Source organism: Ovis aries, chromosome 16 (assembly GCF_016772045.2).
Source record: "Ovis aries strain OAR_USU_Benz2616 breed Rambouillet chromosome 16, ARS-UI_Ramb_v3.0, whole genome shotgun sequence".
Taxonomy (NCBI): Eukaryota; Metazoa; Chordata; class Mammalia; order Artiodactyla; family Bovidae; genus Ovis; species Ovis aries.
In genome coordinates this window covers 17,222,147-17,245,296 of record NC_056069.1, presented here as the reverse complement: position 1 = coordinate 17,245,296, position 23,150 = coordinate 17,222,147, and the positions used below count along the sequence as shown (strand labels likewise).

At 40.6% G+C, this 23,150-nt stretch overlaps 1 protein-coding gene and 1 long non-coding RNA gene across 9 annotated transcripts in view; one reads left to right on the top strand and one right to left on the bottom strand.

Annotated features, from left to right (window-relative positions):
• Positions 1 to 4,684: 4,684 nt before the first annotated feature.
• On the bottom strand, positions 4,685 to 15,943 carry LOC132657945 (uncharacterized). Its single transcript, XR_009596758.1, has 2 exons — positions 10,385 to 15,943; positions 4,685 to 7,458 (listed from the first exon to the last, which is right to left on the bottom strand). It is a non-coding gene; the product is annotated as an uncharacterized LOC132657945 (long non-coding RNA).
• Positions 15,944 to 16,060: 117 nt separating this feature from the next.
• KIF2A (kinesin family member 2A) overlaps positions 16,061 to 23,150 on the top strand; it is a 71,771-nt gene continuing 64,681 nt past the window's right edge. For all 8 annotated transcript variants that reach the window (XM_015101286.3, XM_015101283.3, XM_060400406.1 and 5 more), the window contains exon 1: positions 16,061 to 16,392. In XM_015101286.3, the coding sequence (XP_014956772.1) occupies positions 16,329 to 16,392 (64 nt within the window). In that variant the 5' untranslated portion in view covers positions 16,061 to 16,328. The remainder of the gene's footprint in view (positions 16,393 to 23,150) is intronic.

The following is a 23,150-nucleotide window of genomic DNA, read 5'->3' as shown; positions in this document are numbered from 1 at the left end:
ATGCAACTTCTGGGATATTTCCTTTTCATTCTCTCCGTTCTTCCAGCTGGTTGAATACTGGAGTTACAGCAGCCATCATGAACCACAGGTGACTTTGGGAATGAAGAGGCCAGAGGAACTGATACTGAGATGTACCTCCCAGCATTTCTTCAATGAACGCTGCTAGGAGTGATGGCAGTAGATAGCCTAGAGCTCTTAGTCCCCTCAGCTGCAGAGAGCCATCTTGCTCAAAGTTACAGCCATTCCACGGTGGCCCACATCCAATGACAGATCACTGTGGGAGTATAAAGACCTGACCATTTGGACCTAACTCAAGACGACTCTGAGGGATTGGCCATGGCTGCATCACAGCTTGCATCATCACCTCTGTTCACTCCTTCTCTTTCTCAAACCAACTAGACAGGGCTTTGTGTGACTGCTTCCTCAGACTGTGGTGCTCTTTGCCCATGTAGTCATGTAGTCACAGAGTTAAATTCCTTCAGATCCCTCTGGTCTGTGTTCACAACCCACTATTTCAATAAGTCTTGCCCAGATTCTCCTCCTTAATCCTGCAGACTATCTGCCCCACCAACACTTCTCATCCTTTTTATCTACTTTATCTACTTTTTTTTCCTGTATACCTATCACCCTCTAATATACTATATCACTTAGTCACTTATTTATTACATTTTTACTTACTTTCTTTACAATAGAATGTCCAATAACTTGCAGACAAGGATCTTGGTTTTGTACACTGATGTGTCCCATGCACCTACAATAATGCCTGGCACATAGCAGATATTCAGTAGATATTTGCTGAATGAGTGAACAAGTGAATAATTTTCAAGGAGAATTTGGCAAAATTCACTTTTCAGGATCCCCATCTCAGAAACAGTTTAGGAAGGATTCCTTAGCAGCAGATTCACAAATATAATATATTCTACACTATCTAATAAGACAAAATTGGTCATGTATTTTTATGGAGTACCCTAAATCATTCCTTTTATAGTTTACATTTATTAGCATTTCATATACTGACTCACACATACACGTAAGTATTATGAGGCTTTATTTCATAGGTAAGGCCTATGACTTCTGTTCCAATGAGATAACCATCAAAAAGATTGATTCTCCCTAGAATAGGAAACTTAGAAAAAACAAACCTGAATTTCTCAAGTGTGGTAATCCAGGACAGTTTGCTGGACTACATGATAGGGTACAGTTACTTCTAACAGGAACTGTCTGTTTCCAAGTACAATTCATTGCAAATGAGTTTGGAAACTTTGTTTTGCTTCATGTTACCAGCTTCTGAAAGAGGTCAGTATTTGTGAGGTTTCAGGAAGTTTCCTTTGAAATCAGCACTCCAGTAGAAACATGAACTAGATCAACTGAGCACCCTTGGAGTCAGCCTGAGGATTTATTTCTGTAACTCTGAACTCTTGGGGGGATTTCCTCTCCTGGGCAAGTTCCCACTTTTTCCATTTGTCTTAAGAGTTAGTAAAGGTTATCCAAATGTCATTGGGTGAAGTAGAAAGTCATAGAGTTATGAAAGAATATAATTCAAACCAGTCATTTTTATAAAAAAATAAATAATTTTAAAATATTTACAAGTATAAAAGATCTTTATGAATAAAATAATTATTATTTAGTAACAAATTATTAGCTATTAAAAGTACTGGTGCCAAGATATGGAATCAACCCAAGAGTCTATCAAAAGATTAATGGATTAAAAAATATTGTATACATATATGCAAACTTATACAAGCAATGGAAATAGTACTCAGTTACAAAAAAGATGAACCTTGCCATTCACAACAACATGAATGGACCTAGAGGGTATTACACTAAGTGAAATATCATAGGAAGACAAATACTATATAATTTCACTTATTTGTGAAATCTAGAAAAAAATAAATAAACATAAGAAAACAGAAATAGACTCATAGGTACAGAGAACAAGTTGGCGGCTGCCAGAGGAGGGGGATGAACGCAATAGATGAGAGAGATTAAAAAATATAAATTTCCAGTTATAAAATAATAAGTCTTGATATGTAATGTACAGCATAAGAATGTAGGCATTAACATTGTAATAATTTTGTATGGTGACAGTTGATGACTAGATTTATAGTGGTGATCATTTTGCAATATGTAAACATATCAAATTATTATGTTGTACATTTGAAATTAACATAATATTAAAAATCAATTATACTTCAATAAAAAATAAAGAAAAAGATTATATAACAATAAAAAAGTACTGGTGAGTATACAAATGTTAATTATATTCTTTTTTTGGGGGAGGGGAATGTTAATATCTTTGAAGAAAAAAGGTAGATACTCCATCACTGCAGTTCTTTTGTTACCCCTGGAATATTATTGCCCTCAATTTACCACCTCAGTCATTCAGACTCTATGAAGCAATCAGAGTTTGGGATGTAATTTTAAAACATTAGGCTATGCTCCAAATGTAGTTTATCTTTGGGCAACTTTTCTAAACTTTCAAGACATTGTTCTGCAGCAAATACTAAAGATTCTTTAAGAGAAAGATTGCCTTCTTTAAAAATGTATTAAGAATCAAGTTTTAAAGACCTCACTGAACCATTGTTTTGATCATTTTAATAGTCTCCAACTGGTTTTCAATGAAATATTATCATCAAATGGGTAATCAGAAAGTCAGTGGAGGGTAACAATTAGAAGCTGTGCTTTACTCCAAGCTGTTGCTGCTGCTGCTAAGTCATTTCAGTCATGTCCGACTCTGTGAGACCCATGGACGCCAGCACACCAGGCTCCCCGGTCCCTGGGATTCTCAAGGCAAGAACACTGGAGTGGGTTTATTTTAAGCAGTTATCTTTAACCAGGTCTTTTGGTTAAAACCTCCAGGAAGATTCCCCTACCTCCCCCATCTACCCGTCTTCTGCTGTCTTAATATTATTTTCTCAAACTCCTTGGCATTCAATACAGACTTTACTAATCCCTTGGCCTTAGTAGCCAGTCTCCTTAGTAAACAATACATAGCTCCTTGGCTTACTCATTAAAAGCATATTGTCATTCACAACCCAGCTTCTGGAATATTTTTGAAGTGGATATGTATTGCACTGCCCAGACCCATCTTTAAGGCATTAATTTCCCGTTACAGGAGTGTTGGCTACTGAGGACTCCCAGCTGAATTCCTCTTCAGGCGCTGCCCACTGCCAAAGGAAGCTGCCTCATCCAACATCGTCTCCCCTCCCCTCAGTTCAGTTCAGTTCAGTTCAGTTCAGTCGCTCAGTCATGTCTGACTCTTTGCGACCCCATGAATCGCAGCACTCCCCTAGGAAAACTCAAATGCAAAAACTGGCCCACATACAGGGGTACAACTGCTCTCTCATTTCAACTCGAGAATCTTTGAAAGAATATCCTAGCTCTAAAGCTCTCCATGCAATTACAGCGGCCTTTGTTGCCAATGCATCGCAATACAACTTCTCCTTCTGTCCAGTTCCACTTCTTATGCTCTCCCGAAGGTGTTGATCCTTAAGCCACTTCCTGGTAAATTTCCTGCTGCTGCTGCTAAGCCGCTTCAGTCATGTCCGATTCTGTGCGACCCCATAGACAGCCCACCAGGCTCCCCCATCCCTGGGATTCTCCAGGCAAGAACACTGGAGTGGGTTGCCATTGCCTTCTCCAATGCATGAAAGTGAAAAGTAATCTCTATTTCAGAGTCGGTTTCCTAGGAAACCTGTGTCCGATGAATATTCTTTGGTCATAATCAAACCACCACTTTTAGTTATCATTTAATAGTCTAAAATGTTGATGGTGACTTGTGTATTAATCGTAACAGACTAACTTCTCTAATAAACAATACCAAACTGTTAGGGATGTAATCCAATAAAAATTTGCTTCTTATCCAACACTGTATAGTGCACTGTAGTTCAGAGGGGAGAGGGACAGTCATTCAGGATCCAGACTCCTTCTGGTTTTGGGCTTCACTCATTTCTAGGATGGAGAAGGCAATGGCACCCCACTCCAGTACTCTTGCCTGGAAAATCCCATGGGCGGAGGAGCCTGGTAGGCTGCAGTCCATGGGGTCTCTAAGAGTCGGATACGACTGAGCGACTTCACTTTCACTTTTCACTTTCATGCATTGGAGAAGGAAATGGCAACCCACTCCAGTGTTCTTGCCTGGAGAATCCCAGGGACGGAGGAGCCTGGTGGGCTGTTGTCTATGGGGTCGCACAGAGTCGGACATGACTGAAGCGACTTAGCAGCAGCAGCAGCATTTCTAGGAGTTCTGTCCTTCAACTGAAAGGTGAGAGAAAAAATGAGAACACCACAGGAAGGTTTGATGGCTTGAAAGAGTGCACATCAATTCTACTAACCTTCCATTGGCCAGAACTCTATCATATGGCTGCTCTAAGACAGGGAGGCTGAGGATCAGCAGTTTCTGCTATTCATTTATAGAATTCTTGGGATTTTCATATCTTCCATTTTCCATGACATGTGACATTCTTGTATCAATCTTCAACTTGTAAGGACTGAAAATGTCATCTTTATTAAAGAGTTTAAAAGATTCACGGTGTCTCCCCTTTGATAAAAGTCTCTGTATGGTGTGGATGTGCATGTGCGCAGATGCGTGTGTGTGTGTATCTTTAACAAATAAGGGATATTTTTAAATAGGAATATTTTTTAAAAAACAGAACAATGATATATATATCACTTTCACACCCAATAAAATTAAAGATGATTCTTTAATATATACAATATTCAGTATGTGTACACATTCTGACTGTTCCTCAAAAGTCTTTTTCTGAAGTTCTTTTAATTCCTGGACAGGTACTGATGGTTGTGTCAGAGTTCAGCAAAGTCTTCCCAGAACTTCCGCAGGATCCACTTATTCCTTCTCTTTGAACTGCTCTGAAGGCCTTTGTCAAAATCAGAGCCATGCCTATTTAAAGACTATAAACGAAACCTGCCTGGATTCTCTAACATCAACTGATATTTTACTTATATTTTCTTTTCCTTCTTCAGATAGTGTTCATCCATTTCCTTAGTTATCACTCTTTTAAACATGGCTCTGGCTAGCCCTTCAACAGCAACTCTTACAAATGCAAGTCTTGGGGCCACTCCTGCTACAGTCTTTCCAGGTCTAACATGATTTGTAGGAAACTGCTTCTACAGTCTGAGAAAAATCACTTTTTAAAAAAGGATTAAATCTTTAAGTTCAATAATAAGGGTATATGTTTACTCAATGACTTGTTTCAAATAGCATCTTATATCTTCAGATTGTATTTGGGATCTTATGTAAAACCAAGTGAATTGATTTCAAAATAAAATCTTAAATTTCTAATTTTTTTTACAGCTTCTAATGTAGTACAAATACCACCAAGAGGTTAGAAAATAAACTAAAATGACTGACCCAAGTTACTTTACATCTTTAGCCCCATTTCTTCCAGTACTTGATTAAAGGTAAAATGAAGCTTGATAGGAGATTGCTAAAAATAATTTCTAGAAGCCAATTGATAATAAATCTACTAGTGAGACTATTTTAAATTCTATATCCCTGTGGGAATTTGAACCTTAGGGACTTTAGCTTCTGCTATAAACTCTGTCAAAGCACAAATTCAAACCCTAACGTTTGATCCATTTTCTGCACATGACAACGTCCTACAGAGTTCAAGACAGTACTAACATCCACAAGCGCTATGCCCCTTGGATTTATTGGGATTTTTGGCTGCAGAAAGGAGAAAATTCAGCTTCAACTAGCTGAAACGTTGAAGTGAATTTATGGATTATGTTGCAGGAAAACTCAGAAATAGATATGACTTCAGGGACGCTTTCATTCAGCCCAGCAGGTCAAGAACCAGGACAAGCACCAGTTTTTCTCCCTCAAAATTTTGGCTCTGCTTTGTCAAGGTTGAGTCCTTTTTTTTTCACCAGGCCCTCACTTTGTAGTCACAAAGATGGTTGCGAACAACTCTGAAGCTTCCTTCTTCAGGTTCATTTTCTAGCAGAAAAGTGGGAGTTTGTTTACCTAATTACTCAAGTCAGTTCTGAGAATGGAGACTCTTTGCAACTTACTGGACTATTTCATCTATGAAACAACCATTGGGTCGGGGGATGAAATCTACTGGCTGGCTTATACTAATCAGGGTCTACCCTTGGAGCTGTTGGAGGAAGGGTCAGTCCCATTCAAACTGGATAATTGAGAAATTCAAGGTATTACTAGGAAGAAAGAAGAGATTATTGAGAAGGAAGCAACACATGTTCACTACAATACCAAATCTAAATTGACTGACTTGGGCATTCTATCAAAATAAAATACAAAGTAAATTATAGCTTTAAATAAATTGCATTTTTGCTTTATCATACCTGTCCTCAAAGGAATTCCCCTCTGATGTCCATGCCAAGGGTGAACATCTCTGCACAATGTTCAAAGCCCATCACAATAATATCCACCTTCAAGGCGTACGTTTCTTATCAGCTATGTCTCTTCAATCTCCCTCCTATAAGAACTGGTGATCCTATACTTTTGTGAAAAAAAGTCTGATTATAAAAACCATAGATGCTAACTTAAAGTTCAAGCAATACAGAAGTGACTAAAGTAGAACACAGAAGTCCACCATATTTGGAGTGAGCATTCAGTTCAGTTCAGTTCAGTCGCTCAGTCGTGTCCGACTCTTTGCGACCCCATGAATCACAGCACAGCAGGCCTCCCTGTCCATCACCAACTCCCGGAGTTCACTCAAACTCATGTCTGTCGAGTCGGTGATGCCATCCAGCCATCTCATCCTCTGTCATCCCCTTCTCCTCCTGCCCCTAATCCCTCCCAGCATCAGAGTCTTTTCCAATGAGTCAACTCTTCGCATGAGGTGGCCAAAGTATTGGAGTTTCAGTTTTAGCATCAGTCCCTCCAATGAACGCACAGGACTGATCTCCTTTAGAATGGACTGGTTGCATCTCCTTGCAGTCCAAGGGACTCTCAAGAGTCTTCTCCAACACCACAGTTCAAAAGCATCAATTCTTTGGCGCTCAGCCTTCTTCACAGTCCAACTCTCACATCCATACATGACCACTGCAAAAACCATAGCCTTGACTAGATGGACCTTTGTTGGCAAAGTAATATCTCTGCTTTTCAATATATTATCTAGATTGGTCATAACTTTCCTTCCAAGGAGTAAGTGTCTTTTAATTTCATGGCTGCAATCACCATCTGCAGTGATTTTGGAGCCCCCCAAAATAAAGTCTGACACTGTTTCCACTGTTTCCCTATCTATTTCCCATGAAGTGATGGGACCAGATGCCATCATCTTCGTTTTCTGAATGTTGAGCTTTAAGCCAACTTTTTCACTCTCCTGTTTCACTTTCATCAAGAGGCTTTTTAGTTCTCTTCACTTTCTGCCACAAGGGTGGTGTCATCTGCATATCTGGGGTTATTGATATTTCTCCTGGCAATCTTGATTCCAGCTTGTGCTTCTTCCAGCCCAGCCTTTCTCATGATGTACTCTGCATAGAAGTTAAATAAGCAGGGTGACAATATATAGCCTTGACATACTCCTTTTCCTATTTGGAACCATTAGAGACAGAATACAGATGTCTGGTTGTACACATCCACATTTTTTTAAGGCAGAAATCATGACTTTCACATTTTAATTGGGCCGTCCTACCTCTTGTCAAAATGGCTTCATCAAGTGGTTGTATCAGAAATATCTTACTTCTGTTTGTGGTGGTTGTTTGTTGTTGTTGTTGTTTTTGCCTTGTTTGCTTTCTTCTCTGCGATTTAGATCTCTGTCTATATGGATCTCAGTCATCTTTCAGGGCCTAGCTGAAATCATACCTCTTGATCCCTACTCCCTTTTTAAAACTGAACTTCTTGAATGGTCATAAACAAAATATAAAAACACAAAGAGTATTTTAAAATTTCTTTCCTGACTTCTCTAGTTCAAATGGACTTTATTCTCTATTTAGAGCCTACACTACACAATCAGCATGTAACTATAAATTATTTATATAGTTTGTTATTGTTCCATACATGTAGGAGTAGGTGAGAAGGGTGTGGGTAGAACTGTTTTATGGAGTCCTGGGCTAGGGTGTGGACTTAAAGAATCATGACATAGCAATGAGTGCAAGGGAGGTGTGGAAACAGCTAGCCCTGAGAAATTACAGAAAATTGGGCCATAAATTTAGAGCAGGGGTCTGAATCAACTCCTGAAGCAGGCTTTGTACACAAGCTTGAAGTCAGAACAAGGCAGTATGTCAAGGCCAAGAATTTGGTTAGATATCTGGAAATCTACAGGAATGGGAGAAGGCATAGATTAACAATGAAAATGATGATATATTACGCTTAATTAAAATAATGTGTGAAGCATAATTGATGTATAACATCAAAAATATCAAAGCAACACAAAAATTGTCAATTTTACCCAAAATTGAAAATGTGACTATCTTTTTGGCTCAGCAATTCTAATTCTAGGACGTTATCCTATAGAATGATTCATACAACAGGACTAAATGAATGTATTCAACACTGTTGATAAGAGAAAGAGATAAAATGGAAACAACCCAAATAATTATCTACATGCTTATCTGCCTACACTCTACTATTCAAACATACAGTGGAATAATAACCAGCTATTAAAACAGAGATAGATCTGTGAACATTGTCACGGAAAGGGGTCCAAAATGTATTTTAAACGAAACTTTCAGAACAATATATAAAGCATGATTTCTTTAAAATATAAATTATAGGCATTACTCATATGTTAAATGAGTTTTTAAAAAGTTTTTGAAAGCATCATCATCTATTTGTATGAAAATCACCTAAAGGACCTAGAGTACATGTTAAAATACATATTCTTAGACTTCATATAAGATCTCCTGATCTATTAGACCATAGAAGATCTTCTACTGAACTACATACTAGACCTACTGAATCATAGTCTCTGGTGACTGAACCCTAGACTCTGCATAACAATCAACCCACATGAATCTTGTGCCCAGTACCGTTTAAGGATTACTGGATTGATATAGTATTAACAGGGGTTCCACCCAAGCCAAGGAACTTGGAGGGCAAGCAAGGGTGAGCGAGGATGTGAGAGGTCGAGGGGGGTGGGGTAGAGGGCTGAGAGCTTTCCCTTTCATTTTACTTTATATTCTTTCGCACTTAAAAATTCTTTATGAGAATTCATTACTTAGTAATTATCTGTATCTACTAGAGATTTGTGAGGTTTAAAAGACAAAAACATTAAATATGGATTTTCTAGGTCTTGTAAATAAGAAAATACATTACCAGTTTAGCTCATTTGAGAGTCTATTCATTTAGCTATACATCAGCAAGTATAAATTTGGGTATTTTTTTACTCATATCTGAAAGATAACAGAAACAGTCATATGACAAGTTGAGCAAGAGCCACTATCTTGATCTAGGGAAGAGCTTGAAATATTTAAGGGAAAGTAAATAACTCCGTGAGGCTAGAGAAGAATGAGCAGGAGTGTGTCGTACCAGACTAGGGTGGAGAGATCACAAAAGCTAGATCATGTGTTGTTTTGTAAAGAATTTAGATTTTATTCTAGGAAGCTGGTGATTGGTTCTAAGAAGGAAGTGATGTTATCTCCTTTGCAATTTAAGTGATAACTTTCATATCTTTTGATGTGATATTTTCATTTACAGGAATTTTCCCACAAAAATTTTTTCAAAGATGTTCCTAATTAGAATTTTACATTGAAGATAACCCAACAATACAGTGAATGTGTAAGCAAAAAATGACTTAGAAATACATGGAATAGCAAGGGAATTCCCTGGCAGTCCAGTGGTTAAAGTGAAAGTGAAGTCGCTCAGTCGTGTCCGACTCTTTGCGACCCGTGGACTGTGGCCCACCAAGCTTCTCTGTCCATGGGATTCTCTAGGCAAGAATACTGGAGTGGGTTGCCATTTCGTTCTCCAGGGGATCTTGCCGACCCAGGGATCGCACCCAGGGATTGGACCCAGGTCTCCCACACTGCAGGCAGACACTTTAACCTCTGCACTACCAGGGAAGCCCTTAAATACAAGAATCTAAGTACTAACATAAAAGATTTCAAGGGAGGAAAGGAAGCCAGGTTGAAAGAAGAAGGGGGAGGAGGCGGGAGAGGGGGGGCGAAAGGAGTGGCCTTACAGATGCCCAGGCGTTATGGGACTTTTCCCTGGGCCTCCAGAGAAGGAAGGACTGGAATTCGGCCCTACCAGAAATCAGACCAGACCAGAACCAGAATTCGAGTTCTCTGCCAAGAGGAGGTGATCAGTCTCCAATCCTCAGCTCAGGCTGAGGGCCCTTCAACCAGATTCCTGCGTCCAGGACCGGGGGACTAGAAAAACAGGGAAGGATAGCAAGGGTTAAGGAGAGGAAAGAGAGAGGGAAGGGGAGAGAGGTCAATAAAGTCTCTTGTTCCTTACCGGTTCAGGCGCTTTGGCCAGTTGTCCGCGTCAGGAGGAGACCAGAGACAAAAGGGTCCCACCTGCGGCCGCTGGGTCTGGTCCACTGGCAGGCAAGCTGGCCCCTGAGTACCCCCAGTGGTCAGGATGTCAGTCTCAGTGAAGAAGAGTCCCTGCCAGAGTCGCCATTTGTTGCAGGAAGGCGGCCTCTTCCAGGGCCCGAAACTGGGCTCTTGTCTAACACTCGGAAATGAATTGTCCGAGGAGACACATCTGCTGACAAAGCAAGAGATTTTATTGGAAAAGGGCACCCGGGTGGAGAGCAGTAGGGTAAGGGAACCCAGGAGAACTGGACTCTGCTTTTCTGCAGTAGGGGTCATGGGTTGGATCCCTGATTGAGAACTAAGATCCCATAAGCCCCAGGGTGTGCCCCCCCTAAAAAAGAAGAAGAAATATATGGAATAGATATGGCTATTAAAAATTATAAATATATGGGACTTCCCTGATGGCACAGTAGATAAGAATCCACCTGCCAATGCAGAGGACAGGAGTTCAATCCCTAGTCCAGAAGATTCCACACGCCACAGAGCAAGTAAGCCTGTGCACAACTACTGAGACCACGCTTAAAGCCTGCATGCCTCAATAAGAGAAGTCATCACAATAAGTCCATGCAACTAGCCCTACTCTCCACAACTAGAGGAAGCCTGTGCGTAGCAACGAAGACCCAGGGCAGTAAAACAAAAACCAAAAATCAAAATTATAAGTATAGGGACTATAAAAACACACTGAAATAGTCATACGAAATGAAGTCAAGCAAAACAAATATTTTAAGAGATTAAATCTACAATGAAAAGAATGTCTTTGTTTCCACTGTTATGTGTTTACTTTGTCCTAGCGAGGTTCCGATCATGGTACATAACATGTATGTTTGATTTAAAGAAGGAATTCAAACAGTCGTAAAAGTAAGTATGTATATTAACAAAGATTAGGGAAATAAGGTATGTTTGGGGTCTTAATATTTATTGGAAAATTGGCTTTCTGTAAAGTTTTTTATGATTATATCATAACAGCAACCAAAAAATCAGATGCTATCCTTTAACAACAAGAAATATTTCAGGGAACCCTATTCTCTCTAGTTAAACTTGATTTAGACTGAATATATTATTGTCAGTTCAGTTCAGTCGCTCAGTCATGTCTGACTCTTTGTGACCCCATGGACTGCAGCACACCAGGCCTCCCTGTCCATCACCAACTCCTGGAGTTCACTCAAACTCATGTCCATTGAGTCGGTGATGCCATCCAGCCATCTCATCCTCTGTTGTCCCCTTCTCTTCCCACCTTCAATCTTTCCCATCATCAGGGTCTTTTCAAATGAGTCAGTTATTTGCATCAGGTGGCCAAAGTATTGGAATTTCAGCTTCAATAACTATTGTAATAATATACAAAATAACTCTTTCAAGGATATAGAAATGATTTTCACTTTGGATATATTACTCCAAATGGTGAAAAGACCACTTCTTGTTATTTATGAGTTATATTCATCAAATTACTGAAAATCTGGTATAATCTATACTTCCTATTTTTGAGAGGAATCAGTCGTGTAAATGAAAAGGCAAACACTTCATGAACCAGTATAAGGATTAGGCATACTTCAGTGCAGACAATAATTGAATATGATACCACATTATTGATATTTCTATACAGATCTAAGTCCAATATGGACCTTAAAAGGCCTTAAAATTAGCTCTCTACCAAAAGTTAATATAATCCAAGACACTATCAAAAGGTATAGATGAAAGTATACTATCAAAATAAGTTTGATAATTAGATTATTGAAAAGTATACATGAAAGAATTATAACAAAGAAGATGGACTAGATAAATAACCAATCAATGTTTATTCAGTACCTAGTTCCTAAGTGGCCAGTGTTTAGAAAAAACCATATGGAAATTCAGGCATAATCAATAGTTTTCAACCAGTTATACATATATTTTAGAATCTTCCTGATGAGTTTTTGAAAAACAGACCACGTAAAGCTCCCAGCTAGAAATTTTAAACTGTTAGGCCTGGAGTAAAATTTGTGCTTATGCATTTTTATTAAAATATTTCTTAAGTGTGTCTGATGATCATGGCTGGGGGAGAATCACTCAGACAGAGCAGTCATTATAGATTAGATTGAGCGGACAAAATACCATAAAGAAAGCCCGAATACCTACAGCTGTGCTTTGCCACATGGAAAAGTTTTAAGCAGAGAAGAGTATGGGACTTCCCTGGCAGTCCAGTGGTTAGGACTCTGTGCTTCCACTCCGGGGTCATAGGTTCAATCTATAGTTGGGGAAATAAGATCCCACAAGCCATGCAGCACAGACTGAAAAAGAGGAGAGTAAATTATTTACTCTATGAGCATAAACTGAGGTGGGAATGGGCACGGTATTGTTTGGGAGACAGCAGGTCGGCCATTTTCCAGTGAATTCAAGGTAAATAAAGATGGTAGTGTATACTGAATGAGGTAATTACAAGGTAATTGTTGACTTTAAAAAATATAATACAGTAGAGGACTGAATCCAGGTCTAGGGGTTAGGAAATGAATGGGTGATGTGGAATCAAGGTAGTGAGTATTTAAAGCAGTCATTTGAGAATTTTGCAGGGGAGGGAAAGAAAAAAATAGAATGGAATTTGAATAGGAAGAGAAGGATCAAGAAAATATTTTTCCAAGACAAAGGAGTCTGAAAATGTTTGCAGGCAGAAAGAGAAATCCAGAAGAGAAGAAAAAAGCAGATATTATAGAGTGGGTACAACTGAGATTCATATCTCCCAAGTGTTTTTAATGTATTCCTTTAAGGACTAAAATATATTACAGTAAAATTACACGTTTGATTAGAATTAAAATTTGAGTAAATTTAAGGGGAATGGGAATCACTGACAACCAGAGTTTCCCAAACAGCTGAGGACAGAAAGTAGACCATAGAGTCAAAGAAAGTTTCTATCAAGTCTATTATCCTTCCATTCAATCCTAAATTCACAAACTTTGTGGAAGTAACTTAGATGCAAACATTGAATGGAAAATTTCAAATAAGATGTAGACAAGTACATATGATTTGAGCTAGAACTGAAGCTCTTCCTCTGCTCTTTGCCAGAGGAGCAGGTAACTGGTTCTGGCGAGTGCTGCCCTCTGCTTCAAATCTTGCTCACTGACTTAACAGCCTCTTTCTTGGAATAATCTCTTAACGTTTATGTACTAATGACTCCAAAGCAGACCAAAAAAAATTTAATCTAGGCTTTATAATGAGATTGGCTTGGTTTTATTACAGAAACTATGATTTTTTTGAAATGGTTTATCAATTCAGGATAGGGTAGGACAACAGCAGCTACTATGAATAGGATATGACTTGACGGAAATTATCCTTGAGCAAAATTATTCTGTAAAGTAAGGTAGGAAGGACTCAAGTGGGTAAAAGAATATAGACAGGTCTGTTAAGCTCTTGCTATCCTCTCAGATATGAGGTGTTGAGGGTCAGAGCCAAATTGCAAAGTGTCTTTAATTTTATATCATTGGATATAAAATTTCACGTAATGATTTGAAGATTACAGTAAGGTATTAGGCTATGTTTTATAGGGTGGTTTACTGTCTTTTTTTAACTTGACTATACTTATAAATACAAAATACTGTCACATTTTATTATTTCATTTGATCCTCATGAAAATTTTCTGCAATTGAGAGAATAGAAGTTATTTTTCCAGGCTGTTTAAGAAAGTAACCAAGATTTGGAGCAGCTTAACAAGTTAATTCCTTGAACAAATGTCTGAGTGCCTACTATATGCCAGTCACTGTTCTAGTCAGGGTTATATAGTTTGCTAACGCTGGAGCCAGAGTCAGAATTCTTGATACAGGATGTTGATGGAAACGTAGCCGCACTGCATTTATTTACCGGTGCGCTTCAGAAGGCCACTGGCACAAAGCCCAAGATGCAAGTCTTGGGAAATATAAATGCTGGGTGGGGCATACAGAAAAACATACGCCTTTTGGGTATGACCTATAAAGGAAAGGTTTTTATGTTTGACAAGTAGCACATCTCATACATTTTTTTTATAGAGCAGGATAATGTATATATATTTTAAATACTTTTAACTACGGATTAAAGGTTTAGGCTTCTTAATTATATAGCCCACGGAGGGCAAGGTATGTGTCAGCAACCATGATAAAACACATTTTATGAAGCAATTTTAAATTTCATAAGTGTATAGCTTGATTTCTTTGTATTCTTAAAAGAATTTGCAAGCAAATACATAGATACTTTATATCTCAGTCATAGAGACATCGGAGGTGTTCTATTAGAAGCTCAAAGAGTTCAGACAAAGCACTCAAGATAATAATAAAAAAAAAACCCACTAACACCACCAAATCTTATTTTGAAACAGAGATCCTAAATTGAGGTTTACAGTAGTCATTTCTGACATGTAAAAGCTGGTTTTCAAAGTTGTCTGCCTAGTGTTTTTCTCACAGACATTATTTTTACTTTAGACTGGATGTAAGAAACTTTGTTCTTTGATAAGTATGCCTTCAATACATTTAAGTTACAGAGTCCAAATCTTTCTCAACAAAATGTTTAGGGTCTACTTGACTTGATTATATTAGCATAAAAACACTAGCTATTTGCATATACTCCTACACACACTTAACACACACATATCCAGTTTCCAATTTTTTAATTTTAAAACTGTATATTTTAAATTATCATTACAGGGAGATTAACACTGACTAGAGAAAGCAGGGCACGATAAGTGTGTTTCCTCCATATCAAGTCCTAAAACTAGAAGCAAATGTCACACGTTTGGAGGTTTGTACACAGTGCTGTAAATATAGTTTCCAAGGTCCCTGTCCACAGGGCTTTCCTGTTTTGCCAGGACGAAGAACCCTGCTCTCCACACGCTGGTGTGGTCAGACTCACCAACTGACTACCGAAAAGGCACATTTCTTTGTCAAATTTATTTGGCCCTCTGTCCTTGAATCATAGTTACTGGTTTTATGGTCCAGGGCAAATAGTCTTGAACTATTTGCAGAGCCAAGACATCTGCATCGGATGCATCATAAATCCAGCAATCTAATCCCCCACTCCCCGACCACGCCGTTTCTTTTTGAATGGCGATGAGCTGTAAGTCAAGGCCATGAAAAGCGGATCTTCATTCCGACTAAGTGTGGGTGACACCTCAAAGGTGTTTCTTCTTCTACCACTGGATGGGAAACCTTGGGACGTCTCCTCGCACAGGCCACCTCTAAGAAGCAATGGCGGTGACACTGTCAGATGAGACACTGAACCCATGCTGTCAATGGCCGACCCCTAAATGCACATCCCCCAGCCTCGCGCTCCAGCCGGAAAGCCCAGAAACCGCAGGGAGCTTAATCCATTCCAGCAACAGTGCAAGTTCTTGGAAGCGCAGATTCCCGCCTCTTCCAGGCCGCGCGCAGAAATCAAACTAGACGCAGGCTCCCTGGGGGCCTTGCCGCGCGCGCTCCGCTCCCTCCGCCGGCCTAGCCTCGGCCGCCGCCCGCCCAGCCGTGGAGCTGGGCGGGGCCGCCTCGAGGCAGCGGGGCAAGGCGGGCCGACCAGGAAAAGACGCGGGAGGCACGCTCTGCGCAGGCGCGCGGCGCCCCGCCTCCTCAGCGTCGGCTCTTGGGCGGGCGGCGCGGGCCCTCCCACTCTCCCCCGCGCCGCCGCACCGCCCCGGCCCTCGCTTCACCCCGACGCCCGGGCGTGCGCGTCCTCCCGCCGGCCTGCAGGCCCGGGGCCTCTGCCTGCCAGTCCGCCGCTGCTCCTCGCGGCCCCGGCTCGCGTTCACGCTGTCGCCCGGGCCGGCGCGGCCGCGGGCAACCGCTCCCCCTCACACACCTACCCCGCCCCCTCCCCGCCTTTTCCGCCCTCTGGTCCCCCTCCCTCGGCCCGCCGCCGCTGCTCCAGATGAGGTGATGGCAACGGCCAACTTCGGCAAGATCCAGATCGGGATTTACGTGGAGATCAAGCGGAGCGATGGTGAGCCTCGCCGCCGCCCCTGCCGTGCGGCCCCGCTGTCGGCTGTGCGCGGCGGAGACGCGGGCGCCGGCCGCCTCATTGATTGCTCCGCCGGGCTGTGGGGGCGGGAAGGCGGCGGCCGCGGCGCTTTTGTGTGTGGCGTGTGTGCGAGTGAGGCCAGCTTGGGGTCCGCCCCGGGTGCCGCTGCAGTGCCGGACCGGGGAGGAGCCCTGCGGGAGGCTGGGCCGGGGGGAGGCCTACGGGGAAGGGCCCGGGGGTCTTCGGGGGTGTGCGTCGGAGGGTCCCCTGTCGGGGGGCCCCCCGCTCCTCCCCCGCGATCTCCATCCTCCCCGGGGACCGCCGCCCGGGGACCGCAGGCTCCGATAGGATTGACCCAGCCTCGCGGCTCACCCCGGCCTTTTCATTTCCCGGCCTCATCTGAGGGGATGAGGGGTGAGGAGATCGTGAAGACCAGAGATTTCAGCATTTAGGGAACCGACTACTGGTCCGAGGCCAAGGTGGGAGAGAAAGGCCAACCCCATTGGTTTAAACTGTTCGGTTGTCAGGTTTCTTCGTCTTTCATTTCTCGAGCATGTCTCTTTCTTTTTTGCCAGTCCCTTCCTTGGAAGAAGGATGGGGAGCCTGTGGTGCTCAGCCATGAATAAGGGTGGGGGAGCGAAGGGAAGAAGTATTCGATAAGCTTCTCAAAGGTGATGAGACTAAAAGGGAGGATGATCCTTGTCTGTGCGAGGCACTCCTGAGAGGGTGGGGGTGGACGACCGGATGTTGATAGTCTCACACCCTCCTGAGAGGTAACCGAGAGAAAAGTGTCAGACGCGGTGGAGGCACATGCCTAATTAAAATTATAAAGAGAGAAAAAGCCCTAGGCTTGTGTCTCTTTCTATAGGTTTCTCTTGGGGTAAATGTTTTACGCCCCTAACCAGCCAGGTTTGGAAATAATTTATATTGTAAAGGAGAAAACGCATGGAGGCGGGTAAAATTATGTTTCAGTCCAAACATTGAGCGAAGTAGAGGTGTGTAATACCGAGAGGCGTGCGGTGTATCTTATCCTGTGCCTTTAGGTTATGGCTTATTATCGTTTAGCCTAGTCAATGGTAACTATCGCTGTCTGATCTACAGCCTCTACCGAGAGGCTTCTACCAGGTTTGACCAAGTTATGTGAAGCTTAGATTGACTGTCTTGTTTATCTGTGATAACATATATTAGAAGACCCTGTCCAGCTAATGATTTTTTTCCCTTTCCTTATATCTGACATAATTTGTGTCAACATTATTACGCAGTATGTGAAAAGATAAATTATAACACATAGACCTTTAGAAGTTACCCATAACACTGACGGGAAAGAGATGTCTCTCTCACTTTGGTTGGGGTTTCTTCGTGTTTTCTCTTCAAATTGCTTTCCTTAAGCTGTGCTGTTACGGTAATTTCATTTTTAGGTAAATGCAGGTTCACTGTATACTAGTAAAAGTAGGGTTTATATATATTGTTTAAAATTTGGGGGAGAAGCAATAAAATGTGTGAGTTCTTTACATTCTAAGACTTTTAACTGTGATTGTAGGTTTAACTGTAGAAGTTATCAGAAAAAGTATCATGATACTTGAAAGGTTTGGTTAATTTTATGTTTTCTGGGCTAACATCTTTTTAAATGTGTCAGACTGGAAACAGTTTTGGTTTGGGGGGGATTCTAGGATATTCTTTACTTAGTACTATAATTAGTACTCTTTCTGCCTTCATCTTCTGCCTATACCAGAAACCCAGACATCTAAGAGCTTTGTGTTCTTACATAAGTGCTAGTAACCTAAAATCACATTTCAAAGCAGTTTGCCCTTGAGAAATAATTGAAATCATTACGGTGTATCTCATCTTAACTTACAGTCATGTATGTATTTATGTTCCTCAGGTGCATAGTAGAGTTGAAGGTAACAGATAAGCAGAGAACTTAAGGGAATGATCATTTGCATTGGGTAGTGCTGTTTCACAGTAGAAATTGATGTCTGGGAGACTCACCTAAAGCCTTCCCTTTTTCACTTTAAAGAAGCTGTTTTGTTTCCTCCCATTTCTATGGTGTATCTGTTTGGATAAGACATTAGTGATCATTGTAACAGAAATAAACTTTGCAGTTGAATGAGCACTAATGTAATGCCTGAGACAGTGGAAACCACATGAGTGAAGAAGGGCTGTTCTAGACTGCTGTTCACTGGTGATTTGATGTTTCTCTGCATGCTTGCTAAGTGGTGATCCTTGTCCTTGTTTCTGAGCATGCTTCTCCCATCTGTGATGCTTATATATTAAAAAAAAATATTTCCAGGTAATTAATGTGGACTTGTTAGTATCTTTCAACATCCTGCTCAAAACTAACTCCCAGTATGTTTTCATTGATTACTAAAACTGGATGGCCAGTCAGTCACTGAATTCCTAAGTCATTAGGAGACTCATGAGACAGCATATTTCCTCAAGTATTAATGTTTGGGTACATTTTTCTTAATATTATGTTTTCAGACTGCACCAGAGAAGGGGTGGTTTGGAGAATGCTATTGATGGATGGCAGACTACCCACTCCCACTTCAGCCACAGCCTGGGCATTACAGGATTTTAAATTCCCAGAATTCATTTGCTCCTTGATGAGTTCCTTGCATATAGGTTTTGAGTGAATTACTCATTATTGGACTTAGTTTTCTAACATTGTTTTGATTAATCATTACGACAGAATCTTACCTGGAAGGAAAACAGTTCCATCTATGCTCATCCTGTGCTGCCACTTCCTTATTCTGCTCCCCTACCCCTACCCCAATGCCTCATACAGGCCTCTTAGTTCAAGATTCCCAGTGTTGATTGAAATTGAGTGATTTAGCAAGGCTTACTGACTGTTTTGGTATTCTCAGATGAGAAGTGACAGGTTAGGCGTGGACTTCTAAGATAAGTCCTACCCACAGGAAATAACCTGGTATGAGATTGGACTTTCTGGAAATGAACACTCAATGTTTGTTTTCTTGTATGTGTCTTTCTATTATCTTTCTGATTCAGTTTCTTTTTGAAATCTAATGACTCTAAAAATTGCAATGTTAACTGTTGTGTAGCTAGGTAGTCTTCATTAGGAGACCACACACACGCACACAACTGCACTGTTAAATTATTTCTTGTTTGTTCTACAGTATCTTTGACTATCCTTTGGAGGCTGGGGGAGTGATGAGAAATGTTTTGCATATTTGGAAGCTGCAGGCACAATGGAATTATTCTTCGAGGTATCTTAGTCACATAATTGATAAATGTGATCTGAAGAGAATCATTCACTATTTCAACCAGACAGATCCTTGGAGATAATCAAGTTCTCATTTTTAAAGATGTGGAAACTGAGTCCCAAGTTACTGTAAGTGACTTGTCTAGATTCATACAGTGGAAGCCAAGAACCTGGCTTAATGTAGCATAGAAACCAGAGTATCAACAACTGTGACAGGAAAGGAAGAATTCTGTATTATTTGGGAACCATATACAGCTTTCTCTAGCCTAGTTAAGAAGTAGGAAATTGCCTCTCACTCATGGGAAAACCACTGGAGAGCGTTATAGAGCCCAGTTGGAATGATCCGGTAAAAAGTGTTGTGGTATGTTTACTAGGTCACAAAACTCAAAAATTGTGAGAGGAAAAATACATCTGTTTCTTAATTAAACAGTGAAAAGAGTGCTTTAATTAAGCATCTGAAATCCAGAGGAAAGAAGATTTCAAAGGACCCGTCAGGAATCTTGAAGTTTAGGGCAGGCCATCTTAGAAAAGATTTTAGTGACCTAATTCGCTACCTGTTTTGCCACATTTATTCTTCTGCTTGTTTATTTTTCCATGTCATTAGACAGGCTTTTAGAGAATGGACTGTGATTTAGTTAATTAAAATGAACCTAGCTCCTTTTGGTACAATTATGTGATTTTGATTATGGAGTGAGTGGAATGGAGGGAATTGTGGATTCAGTTCAGGTCAGTTCAGTCGCTCAGTCATGTCCGACTCTTTGCGACCCCGTGGACTCTAGTACTCCAGGCTTCCCTATCTATCACCAACTCCTGAAGCTTACTCTAACTCATGTCCATCCAGTCGGTGATGCCATCCAACTATCTCATCCTCTGTCATCCCCTTCTCCCGCCTTCAATCTTTCCCAGCATCAGGGTCTTTTAGTGAGTCAGTTCTTCACATCAGGTGGCCAAAGTAATGGAGTTTCAGCTTCAGCACCAGTCCTTCCAGTGAATATTCAGGACTGATTTCCTTTAGGATGGACAGGTTGGATCTCCTTGTAGTCCAGGGGGCTCTCAAGAGTTTTCAACATCACAGTTCAAAAGCATCAGTTCTTTGGTGTTCAGCTTTCCTTATAGTCCAACTCTCATATCCATACATGACTACTGAAAAAACCATAGCTTTGACTAGACAGACCTTTGTTGGCAAAGTAATGTCTCTGCTTTTTAATATGCTGTCTAGATTGATCATAGCTTTCCTTCCAAGGAGCAAGCGTCTTTTAATTTCATGTCTGCAGTCACCATGTGCAATGATTTTGGAGCCCCCCAAAATAAAGTCTCTCACTGTTTCCATTGTTTCCCCATCTATTTGCCATGAAGTAATGGGACCAGATGCCATGATCTTGGTTTTCTGAATGTTGAGTTTTAAGCCAACTTTCTCATTCTCCTCTTTCACTTTTATCACAAGGCTCTTTAGTTCTTCGCTTTTTGCCATAAAGGTGGTGTTATCTGCATATCTGAGGTGATTGTTATTTTTCCCGGCAGTCTTGATTCCAGCTTCTGCTTCATCCAGCCTGGCATTTCACATGATGTACTCTGCATATAAGTTAAATAAGCAGTGTGACAGTATACAGGCTTGATGTACTCCTTTCCCTATTTGGGACCAGTCTGTTGTTCCATGTCCAGTTCTAACTGTTGCTTCTTGACCTGCATACAGATTTCTCAGGAGGCAGGTCAAGTGGTCTGGTGTTCCCATCTCTTTAAGAATTTTTCACAGTTTGTTGTGATCCACACAGTCAAAGGCATTGGCATAGTCAATAAAGAAGAATTGTGGATTAATGATTTCTTTTTACATGGTGATTAGCATGATGTTGGTTATATATTTTAGGTCTTCATAATTTTTCAAATAGGTTATCTACCTGAATCCTCCTAGAAACCCTGTGAGGTAAGTAGGGTAATGGGCTGGCAGATTCATTGCTTTATAGGTGAAGAATCTGAGGTTGGAGAACTTGCCAAGATCATGTGGTTAATAAAAAGACTTGACTTGGACCAAAACCTGAGTCCTTTTGCTCCCAGCTCTCTTTAGATGCTGGCAAATGTTTGCTGATGATAATATGAAGTTTATCACTTTGTGTACTTTGATTTTTTTTTTCTTTTTTGAGATATAAAAGCCTCTTTAGCTTTAGATAACCTACAGTTAGTAATGTTGCTTAGATTTGCCCAACAGGTGAGATCAAATTGATTTGTCATATTATATTAACTATAAGTGTTAAGATTCTTGAATCTAAGGCTTTAAAGCCCCTTTTCAATAGTCTGTCACTTGTTGCTTCCAGAACTACCACAGAAAGAAATCTATATTCTTTGCCTAGTCACTTGAATTTTGTGACAGAAATTTTTGAACTGTGGGGAAAGGCTATTTGTTGTTTTGTGTGTGATAATTTTTTAAATATCTAGAGAAAATAGCAAAGAGCCAGTTAAGCTCATTTCCATACTTGTAGGAAGAAGGCACAAGTATGGAAAATCCAGACCAAGATTTCTTGAGAGATCATCCAGACCCATTCTTTCTAGTCACAAGTATACTTGTCATTAATATTACACTTGTCTTTTGCAAAGCTTTATTCTTAGAATTAACCACCCACTTTGCTTCTAACACCTGTATCCTGTAACTTGAAGTAATCTTTTAAGCTGTTTGCTTGTTTTGAGATTGTAGTTTTGAGCTTGAGAATAGATAGTTTTTAAATCCTGGGTAAAACTAGTTTTTCACTCTTGTGGTCCAGAGCAAATATAGGAGGGTAGCCCTTCTGTCACACACTAACTCTTATAATTAAAATAGTACTAATATTATTATAGTGTCTAAGTGAAAATAGATGTTAGAACCTCACCATGTTAAGCATTTAAGTGCTTAATTACACATAGTGGATGCTGTGCCATATACTGTATGTATGAGAACTAAATACAAATTACTGATCATGGGATATGTATAGTGAAAGCTTACACAAACTGAAATGGAGTATCGTTTCATTGTTGGTTATCCTTTCATTTAACTTTTTGCTACTATCTCCCAAGGGTAAAGGCTTCCCAAGTGGCACTAGTGGTAAAGAATCCGCCTGCTAATGCAGGAGATGCAAGAGACACGAGTTTGATCCCTGTGTTGGGAAGATCCTGTGGAGGAGGAAATGGCAACCCACTCCAGTATTCTTGTCTGGAAAATTCCGTGGACAGAGGAGCCTGGCTGGCTACAGTCCATGGGGCACTCAGACACGACTGAGCAACTGAGCACACACACACTCAAGAGTAAAATGAGGAGAGGAGTGTCCCTTCTAACAGTTGAGCTTCTAAATCTAGTCCGGGCCTTTCCCATTTGGGGTATTGCGTATTTTTCTCTGTACCTACTGCAATCAGCTTGCTGTTCAAATGGGCATTTACTAGAGTGTGGGAGTATTTTTGTGTATAGACCTTAAGTGATTATGCAATATCACAAAATAATGTGATCTCATAATTCTTTGTTCCCTTATTACAGAATTAATTAAATATGCCTTAAAAA